Genomic DNA, 10,398 nt, shown 5'->3' with positions numbered 1-10,398 from the left:
TTGGTCCTATAGGAGGGAGATGGGAGAAAAGCCTTGTTGACATAGGCATTTCTAAGGACAAGGTATTTGTCCAGTTTCAGCTCAGCATGGCTTAGCAGCCATTCATCAGCTATTCCCAAGCTCTTCATCATCCTGCTCGGATCCAGCTCACAGCGTCTCTGTTTGCTTTCTCTCTCCTGCTCACTCAGCCCTTTCTTCTTCCAGAAGGTCAACACAAATCTCTATTTCAGCTTTGGTGACATTTTCTGCCAATTCCTTTGTCAAGGGTATCCTGTCCCAGTGACCAACGGCGTTTAACACAGCAAGGCTGGGATGGGAGAGTAGTGAAGGAACTGGACTAGGCACCTGCTATGTTAGAGGAATCTGTTCTCAGAAGATTCATGGGGTTCCCTCCAGTTCCACAGTTCACAAGGCACTGCCTGACAAGATGAAAAAGGAGATGCTGGGGGAATGGAGGAATGCTCTCCATAGCACAGTCAAGGATAAGAGCCCATGCTCCCAGACTCAGCACTAGTTCAGCTACTTACTTGCTGTAGAGAAGGGGCCAGATATTGTCTCACTCTTCACATCTATAAAATCAGGTGTCTGGCCTCAGCTTCCTCTCAGAACTTGTCAGAGGACTGATTCATTTGTGCTTAGAGAGCACAGTGAATCTTGCAGATGGAGAAGGCAAAAAGAGGTAGGAAGGTTGTAAATCGTGAGTGCCCAAGAACATCCTCCTAGACACATCCTGCAAACCAGCACTGAATGGCTCACATCCACATTATTAAACTCCCTTCACCTCTGAAACATTGACCTCACGCAAAAGCCTACTGGGAATGGTGCTTTGCCTGTGATAACATCCAAATCATGCCTGAGCGTTGTTTCAGACAGTCCTAGGGGGACCCAGCCAAATCATGCTGAGGGTGTGCTGACACTTAACACAGATGATTGAGTTTGTATTCCACAAACATTTCCTGATGTTGTTTGATTTACTAGTAAAGTCTTAATTAGTAGTGAGGACTTAATATCTATTAAATTACTCTCAAAGTCAGCACTGCCCTGACAAAAATCAAGCGTCCCTAAACCTTCGTGAAAATATTGCTTCTCCAGCTCTCAGTCATTACCTTCCCATCTTCTGAATGAATGTAGAACAAAGTATTCAATAACCCAGGAATTTCTTTTTAAAAAAGGCAGCTGAGTGAAAGCCATGTCAAACTAGTTAACTTTCCTTGCTGCAGTAACTGGAATAGTGGATATAGCAGGAGCAGCACCGAAATCTACTTTGATGCACAGTATGGCTTTTTGAAACAATCCAGTATGCTATTTGTTATGGGTAGGAACTCTGAAAGCAGTTACCAGTATTCTACAGTTAGAACAAGAGGACTTACTGAGATCAGTTCCAGAGATGCCACACCAGAACGGTGGAGTATTTTCTTCAATAACTTAGATAATGAAACACAGAGGTGTACCAGTCTCATGTCTGGAAGAGCTTGCAAGATTCAGCATTGCAAATCAAAAGATCTTGAAAAACTGGAGAAACATCTCACAGCCAGTCTGCTAAAATTCTGCGAGAGCGGTATAAAACACTGCATTGAGATGGATGAAAATTAAATGCACCAGTGAAAAAGAAAAGGGGGGGGGGGGAGGGGGAGGGAAGAGGTGACCAGACCATAGCACTGAGGAAATGGATCAAGGAGTTACAGAGATCAAGAACTGAACACCATCATTGTGAAGATGTTGCATAAAAAGGCAAATTTCATTCTTGGGTATATTAGTAAGGTATACTTTACAGAAGACAAGGGAGTAATCTTTTCATTATTATCATTATTATAATTATAATTATTATTATTTACTTTTTCAGTACCAGCAGGGTCTCAGTTAGAGAGGCTTAGTACAGATCGGGGTGGGAAGAAGGTAATAAATGCTGATGAATTGTTCCTTGTCTCCTGAAAACAGGTCAAGATGCAACAAGCTCAATTATGTTATAAACAGGAGGGAAACCTTCCTGGCCAAAGAGCAGTAGAATGGGTATCAAAATAGTGCTAGCATCCTTGGTGTGTAGTATGGGAAGACAAAGCAAACATTCACTTGGGGGGCATCAGTACATCTGATCCTACCTCCCGGTGCACGGATGGAATGCCCAATGAATGTTCCTTTCAAAAGCTGACTGAAAACTATCTCATTCTTTTACTTCTCTTGCAACAAGCATGTTCCATAATCTGATTGCGCTCACAGCCAGAAACTTCTGATTTCCAGTTTAAATATGCATGTGGCTTGTCAGCAGCCACTTGATATGGAATCATTCAAATTCATACTCATATGTATATGTATGTACATTTAAAATATATATATATATATATAGTGCATGTGAAAAGTCTCCAGAACTGTTCTTCAGGTTTCAAGAAGGAAAAGATTAAAAAATAGCTGAGGAAGTTTCTTTCTTTCTTGTGTTAATATGTGGATGACCTGAATGGTATTACAAAGGAAATGAAGATGTAATGCAGGAAAAAGCTGAGGAGGGGGTGCCTGCTCAGGGCAGAACAAGGAGATCCAAGACCATGAGTGGCATAATGAGATTATCAGCCTGATGGATTCAGAAGGGCCAGGAGGAACAAGAGGTGAATTAAAATCTACAGCTTGTTCATGAAGAAGGAACCACTTCCCCCCTTCTGTCTTCCCAAAAGATGTGACAACACGTCTTTTGTGGTCACACTCATCTGCACGCAAAATGGGATGTATACACCTGTGGAGAAGCGTGCATGTGAGAATTGACAGACCTCCCGTGAATCAATAAGTCACCTCTGTAAAGGAGAAAATGCTTTCTGTTGAACTGATGGGTATTTCATCCCATTGCAAACCATAACAGATGGGTTTTCTTCAAGCCTCTGTGCATTTTAAGATTGTATTTACACTCACTAAGCAACTATTCCGTCTAAAAGAAACAAAAAATGACAGTCTCCTGCTTCTTCATTTTCTCCCTGTCCTGTGCTTATCTTTTCCTAAGGCCACTGGCCTAGTCCTGCTCAGGTTCTTTGCTTCTGGCATTCTTCTGTGTCTCTCCTGGAAGGTGGAAGTTCAGGCTCCTTTGGTTTTACTCCACAACATTGCCAAGCACCTGAGTGGGAAGCTGAGAAAAGCACGGATGCTCTTGTATTAGTCTCTTCAGAGAGCAAATCAGACTGACACCTGCCCGTCTACATGCATCCAAACAGCGTCAAGTCCGACCCACTTGGACCACACCGTCCCCCCGCCGCCAACTCCGAACTGACGGGCCGAGAGGCGGATAAGCAACGCCCACACCAAGATGGCGCCGACAGTGCGGACGTGGCCGCCCTCGGACCGGGGAGCGGGGCGGCGCTGTGCGCATGCGCGGCTGCGGACGGGCCCGGTACCATGGGCAAGAAGCGAGAGGGGCTGAGCGTGGCCCGGGAGGTGAGGGCGGGCGGCGGCGCGGGCAGGGCCGGGCTGTGTGTGTCCTCAGGGCTGAGCCGCGGGTACAGGGCTCCGCTCTGCTGTAAGCACGGGGTGTAGGTGGGGATGGGAGATAGAATCCCTTCTAGTGAGAGAAGGGAAGCTCGTGTTTCAGTGTCATGAAGGAGGAGACCCAGGGTAGCGTTAAGTAGGATCCAGCCCTTCTTTCCCGACACAGGAAGCTGATCTGCTGGATCTGTTTAAGACTCTGTAGTATCTTGCCTGCTATGTATCTTCTAGCCTGCGTTTGTAAAGTGATTTGCTGTGAAATGAATTATTCTGAAAGTGTGGTGAGAACGGCTGTACTTCCACGAGTTAGCACTGCAATGTAAACAGTTCCAAAGCGTCATCTCTGCTGGACCTACTTTAATAACATAACCTCACTTGTAGATGTAAGGACCACTAATTCCTCTGTGAAAGGAACTGCTCAAGCGTGCTGGCAGGTTGGCCAAAGCATGAGAAGGCTGCTTGGGGAAGGCTTTTCTGCTTGGCCCCCACCTCTCCGTTTGGCTTTGATCTGTTTGATGAGGGTCAGAAGACGAAAACCTCATTACCTAACACTGCTGGATGTCAACGTATGTGTGAGATGGCTCTTTGCCAGTCTCTTAATTAGGGAATTCATAAAAGCAGAGGGTGGATGCCACTTCTTGAAAAGTGCTTTTAGCCTTTCTGCTGGAAAGAAAGCTTTTATTAATTCATTACAAAATGTATTAAAAGGGAGCTAGCTCAACTCTGTAAGCAAAGCTGCTTCCCCCTCTCTTTTTGTCTGCCTTTATGCGAGCCATTTTGGGCTCCCTGCCCAACGTGGTCCTGACAAATGAGATTTGTAATAAGGGTGTAAGTCAGTTTGGACTGAAGTGCACTCTGGGTTCCTCTTTCTTAAGAAGGTCTCCAGATTACAAGTAAGCATTGCCAGAATTCAGCGCAAATGGCCCTGAGCCTCGTCATATCTTTTGTAGTGATGGAGGCAGCTGGTCTGAGATGGCTGCATACATATGAAGCTGCTGCAACCTGACTTTCCAGAGTTGCCCACAGGGAGAGGAAGGGTAGCTCTGTCTCACCTTATTTTGCAAGCTGAGGCACAGTGAAAACATAACATCTTGGAGTCCTTGCTCACAACCTTCCTTCCAGCTCCTGATGCCCCAGACCAGCCTGAACAAAAGAAACAGCAGGATTTCAGAGGAAAAAAACCTATTTTTGTTCATTCAGCAATCTATTCCTCCTTCCTTGTCTTTCTTTTGTCGTTATTATTTCCTGTCCCTTGTGCCCCTAGCTCAGCAAAGCTGATGGTGCAGTTCAATGGCAAGTGGTTTATTAGCAAATTATTGTTCTCCGGCAGGGGAGCCAAACTTTGGGTTGATTTAAGAGCAGTAAAAACAGCTGCATCTTTTAAAGCGTTGTGTGGAATATGGAGATTTTTAGTCAGCAGAAAGTAAGAGCACTGACGGAATTGGGCAGAATGTCCTTTTGTTATGTCTCATAAAACCAATGGGCAGAGGTTGTTCTATGAGAGCAACTGCATAGCGGGAAGAATAGTTCTGGTGGAGAGGATGGAGAAGACAGTGGCACGGATAATTTAGTGGTGGGGCTGGCAGCTTGCTAACCAAAGCCCTTGTTAAATTGTTATTATTTAACGTGATTTTGAAGCACTGGTTCCAGAAAAGGCACAGTGTATTGTGGTAAGTTTACTGTCTAAGCTGCATCCAGGTAACAATACTGCAGAACTTCTTGCTGGGTGTTTGTGAGGGCTTCCAGCAGAAGCACCTTCTGAATGGAGATAGAACCATTTTAGTTGGGAGAGGAAATGACAGCGTCTGATGTGTTTTCCAGATTGATGAACTGGAGGAGAAGCTGTCACTTTGCAGACAGAGCATGGAGGAAGTAGATCTCAAACTGCGCAGGGAGAAGCTGAGCCATGAAGGAAGGTATGGATGACCACTTCCATTCACAGCTGTGGCTGCACACTTCAGTTAGCTTTCATCCTGCTATGGTGCTGAGCAAGAATGGGAACGCAGGCTTCCCATTTACAAGACTGGCTCCTCCCATCTTGGAGAACTTGGCAATGTGAGAAGTGCAGTGATATGTGGAGAGAGCTTTATCTTAAAGCTTCCCTCTGAAACCTGCATCGCACTCAGCCAAGCAGTGCCCAGAATGTGCTACCTGTTCATTAGCAAAGCAGGGTCCTGTCCTGCTGGGAAGTATCTGTGTGTGAAAGGCAGAGTTCACTGCACACTGCTTACTCAAGCCTAACTGAAGCTGCCTGAGTTCAGCTGGGGGAGATGTGCAGCAACTACTGATGGCCCCAACCAATTTGTGGTACAACTGGAAAAGGGGCTGTGGGAAATCAACTGTGCCAGTGTTGCAAACATGTCTGGATATAAGGATGCAGTGACACACTGGCTTTCCTTGGGGGAAGGTAGAAGGACAAGTGCTGTGAAATCTGTTACTGACATAAAAGAGGCAGCTGGAGGCTTTTAAAACAGAAACTCAGGAGAGGACTTTCACCTGGATTTTATAGTTGGCACAGGCAGAGCCTGGTCTTTCTCTAGAGTGTTAAACAAGAGATGGTAGATCTCCCACGTGAGTCTCAAATTCGCATGTCTGTGGACGTTCTTCCTGCATCCTATTGCTCTGCTGCTGTCAAAAAGGCTGGTAAGTTCAATTGCAGGCAAAGGAAGGGTGTATGGGAGATTGGTAATCACAGCCTGAACCTCTGATTAATCAGCTGAGGCAAGTATGGGGTCAGCTGTGGGAGCACAGGTGAGAGTGATGTAGCTGTGCTCCCAGAAGGGGTGGAGCTCGACTCCATCCCCTCTGAGACCTCATTTAAGGGCTGACTCCCACTGAGGCATCCTGCATCACCCTGTCACCTGTAGCTCCCCATTTCAGCAGTCTGCTATCTAGGTCTATTTATTTACTTTTTAATGCTTATTGTCTGCTATCATCTGCTACTGAAGTGGCAGCATGTAGTCCATGGAGGAGAGCTCTGCTTTCCCACTTTGAAGTTCAGTTATCCATGTTTTCTTCCTGTCTCATTCTCAAATCATGTTTCTCAACTCTGTTTCCAAAGCAGGTTTCTAAGCAGCAGCTCAGCCTTGTTGGCTAATGTCTTCTCACTTCTTCCTGGGTGCACTCTGCATTCCCTTTCCTGACTGCATATAAAAGCCCTTTACTCTCCAGGTGCTGACGAAGCCTGCTTTCTTGCTATCTCTCACTTAAGAAGATGTACACATGGGTTTGGAATCTGTTTCTACAACAGCCTCTTGCTCTGCCCCAAGGGGAACAACAGACTATTACGCTTACTGCCTTTTCTGTCTGCTCTGAACCAGGAGGTGATTTGTTGGTGCATGTTTGTTTATATGCACACAGTCTGAAAGGAGTGGCCATGTCCTCACTGCTGTGATGGGAATGCTGCTGCTCCTAGGCAATTTGTTTTGCCTTTATATTTTAAACTGTGTATTAATTAATCATGTTGTGCGAGAGCTGGTAGACCTGAATTGCTTTGTATTACTATTACCCTGGGACTTCAATCTACAACAGGTTGTTTAGCTGGTTGTTGCTGGGCTTGGATTCAGCTTGTTTCTGGGTTGACCAAGTTGTATAAATTGGATACCACTGACAAAGGGATCCCAGCTTCACTAAGTAAAAAGAATTAGCATTCCAGCACTGAGACAGATGTACCAGAAGGGCAGAATTCCATAGAGAGCATGTGTGGATCCTGCCCCATCTTGAAGCCATGGCAGAACTTATCCCACCTGGAGGAACAGGGACAACACACTCCTTGACAGTCACTCCTGTCCTGCTGACCTGTAATAACACTGTCCTGAAAGAGACACAAAAGCATCTTGAAAGTAAAAAGTCGTCTAAAGCTGCCTTATTTTTTCTCTTGGCTCAGCTGGGAGATTCTAAATTGTCACCTATCCACAGTGAAGCGTGATAGGCTCATTCTGTTAGCAAATATTCCTGCTAGTGGGACAGAGCCTCTCTTCCATCATATAAGCAAAGAAATAGGCTATGTAGTGCCTCACGGGTAATGAACTTCTCTTCTCATTACAGAAAGTCACTGGAGAGAGAGAGAAACCTACTAATGACCAAAGCTGACAACTATGGTAAGAGCTTCATTAAAAATGGTCCCTCTGGGCTGAATGGCATCAGTGCTGCAGCTCAGCTTCATCTTCAAGCTCCTGCCGTCTCTGCCTTCTGCCTTTGAACCAAAGGGAGCAAGACTGGGTGAAATCTTGTTAGCCTATTTTGCATCTAGATCCTCCCACTTGAGCCACGCTACCATAAGGGAGAAAAAAATTTGGTATCAGCTGATGAAGGAGGTGAAAAATCTTTTCACATACCCCAAGCAACCAACATTTAAACAAGTCTTAGCTGACAGGTTGGCTTGAGAGGCTTTTTAACAACTTCTGCCCTTTCTTAAAATAAAGAAATAAAAAATAGAGGATTGTTGAGCAATCTTTTAAATGCTGACTGGAGTACAGCCAGGTGTGCTTTTCTTGGGGACGCTTCTCCCTGCGTTGGTCTCTGGGAGTTATGCTATGCAACAGCATAAAAGCTCACATTGAATTGCTGCCTACAAATCAGAGCACCGGGGTCTTTCCCTGCTGCAGATGGTTAAAATGAGAGTTCCTCTGAGCTCCTGCATGTCTGACAGTATTTCTGTGTTGTTGAGGATGCTGCCTTGCATGTTGTCATACTCCTGTTGTTTACAGCCCAGATTTCCCAGGTGAGCATCAGAGCAGAGCTGCAGTTGCCCAGAAAAGCACTTGGAGTGAGGGGACACCACTGGACCCCACTCCCCAGGTACTCAGCCCACAGCACGTATGCTTATAAGGGCAGATGAGGGTTCTACCTCATTCACAGGATAGGAACTGGAAAACTTAGGCTCCACTGAGGCTGCTCAAGGGCATAAGCTGGGTGAAGGGGGTCTGATCAGCATCTGTGAGGGAGCCCAGAATAGACCCGATACAGCAGAGTATGTACTTCCACAATGGCCATAACCCATCTATGTTGAGGCTGTTCTGACAAGGAAGTACATTCGTGTGGTAAGCTAGAGGAAATTTAATTGCCTCCCGGCTCAGCTCACCAAACAGATCCACTCTGCAGCAGTACAAGCACCAAAGCTCACCCAAGGGAAAGAAGCACAAGTGTTCTTTAAGGCTCAGAGAGTTGAAAGTCAAGGGATGGCCACTGAATTTGAATTTAAAAATTTAATTGATGTTAAAGGACTGCTTCCAGAAGAAGAACAATTATTCTAATCACATTCAAACCTGCTCCCTCAGGGCCTAACACTAGAGAAGAGATGGGCTGTGGCTGCTGCCTGTGTACCTGCAGCCATCAACAGAGCAATCTAGCAGGTTGCTCAGACAGCAGCAACAGCCTCACCTAATGGTGATGGCTGCTCCTCCTGGAACAGAATAGACAGTGCCTCTGCACACAGCCTTGTTAGGTCATCACTCTAACCTACTTGTGGCTATGATTACAGTGGCTGGGTGGGTGTATGAACTTGTATCAGGTGAAGAACAGGGGCAGAAAGAACAGCTGAAAGCCTCTTTTGTTAGCAGTGCTAGCTTGTTGTATTTTAACTTAGTTAAAGCTCAGGGAAAAGACTGGAGTGAGAGTCCTGAAATTACATCTAGAAAAAGAGTAAAAATAACACTTTGCCCTCTCTGTCCTCTTCTTCCTTCCCTAAAGGAGCAATCAGTTCTAAAGAACAAGCCTGTCCTTAGTATGGTCCCAGAATAAGGTCATGTGCGAACAGGAACTGGACTGGGACTGAAGCAATCCTAAACACAACTACTGAGATTGACAGGGTGTGTTAGCAAATGAAAGGAGTTCATGCTAGCCTTCTTCCTGCCCAGCATAGTTTATAATTAGCAGACCCAAGAGCTGTCCCTTGGCTAAGAGAGCACTGTGCTTGTAAAACAATTTTTGAAGGAGATACAGCAGCAAAACAAACCAGCATTCACAGGCAAAGGTTTTGTTGGTTGTTTTTTTTAGAGAAAGAACTGAGTGTGCTTCGTAAGGAAAATCGCAAGAATGCTGCCCTTGCTGTGGCCATGGTGTTGTTGATTGCTCTTATTTACACCTGCTGGACAATGTGATTGCACTCAAGAATTCTCCGTGCTGACCAAATGACTCTACTGCAAGGAGGCTCTTTCTCACCACTGCACCTCTCCTAAGGGTGAGGATCAGCATTACAGACTGTTGTTGTTTATTGTCTCCAAACTTCGCCTCAGGGAAGCTAAACTTTTTTCTGAGAGCTGAGCAGAACTCAAGCCAGAACTCTTACCCAACCTGTAGTCAAGACCCTCAGGCCTGATGGAGGAATGCAGTAGGTTTTCTTCCCTTTTGAAGAGGATCTTTCTGGTTGCAGACAAGTGCTCTCTGCCCAGGCTGGTCAGAACGTGTGCCACCTCCTTGGTTGTTGTGTCTCAACCCTAAGTTGAAGGGACACCAAGCTCTTTGAATCACAGTAACCTTGTGTAGCGTGGACACCACATGTCCCCAGGACTGAGATAAACAACGATGGTTCTTCTTCCATTCCAACATGAGAGGACCAAAACCACCCTACCTCTATAAAAACAGATGGGGGGTAGGTATCTCTTACGCAGGCATGTAGCAACCCACATGAGATCTTCAGATTTGGGCTTTGAAAACATCTACATACCTTTCCTCCTGCACATCAGAGTATGGTAACCATTTTGTGCCTCAGTCAGCATTTGCAGAAAGGATTTTATTGTCCATTTTATTGATGGAAGTGCCTTTGTAGGGCTTTAAATAAAGGAATTAATTTGACATTGTAGCTTTCAGCTTTTCTTTCCCTTTTCTGTTACACCTCCTCTCAGGCTACTGGTTAGGATCTTATCATCCTGCAGTCTCCTCCCTTTCTGGTCCAGTGACATACCTCAGGTAGCCCTGAACGAGCACTTGTCTGGA

General features: G+C 45.6%; 1 protein-coding gene across 1 annotated transcript; it reads left to right on the top strand.

Annotated features, from left to right (window-relative positions):
• Positions 1-3,280: 3,280 nt before the first annotated feature.
• Positions 3,281-10,257, top strand: CCDC167 (coiled-coil domain containing 167). Its single transcript, XM_072331569.1, has 4 exons — positions 3,281-3,414; positions 5,284-5,378; positions 7,510-7,562; positions 9,460-10,257. Exons 1-4 carry the CDS (start codon positions 3,376-3,378, stop codon positions 9,561-9,563), a joined length of 291 nt encoding a protein of 96 aa, XP_072187670.1. The 5' UTR covers positions 3,281-3,375; the 3' UTR covers positions 9,564-10,257.
• The last annotated feature ends 141 nt before the right edge of the window (positions 10,258-10,398 follow it).

The sequence above is a fragment of the Excalfactoria chinensis genome, chromosome 3, assembly GCF_039878825.1.
Source record: "Excalfactoria chinensis isolate bCotChi1 chromosome 3, bCotChi1.hap2, whole genome shotgun sequence".
NCBI classification, from domain to species: Eukaryota; Metazoa; Chordata; class Aves; order Galliformes; family Phasianidae; genus Excalfactoria; species Excalfactoria chinensis.
The sequence above is the reverse complement of the archived record's forward strand: the minus strand, read 5'-3'. Positions and strand labels throughout refer to the sequence as shown.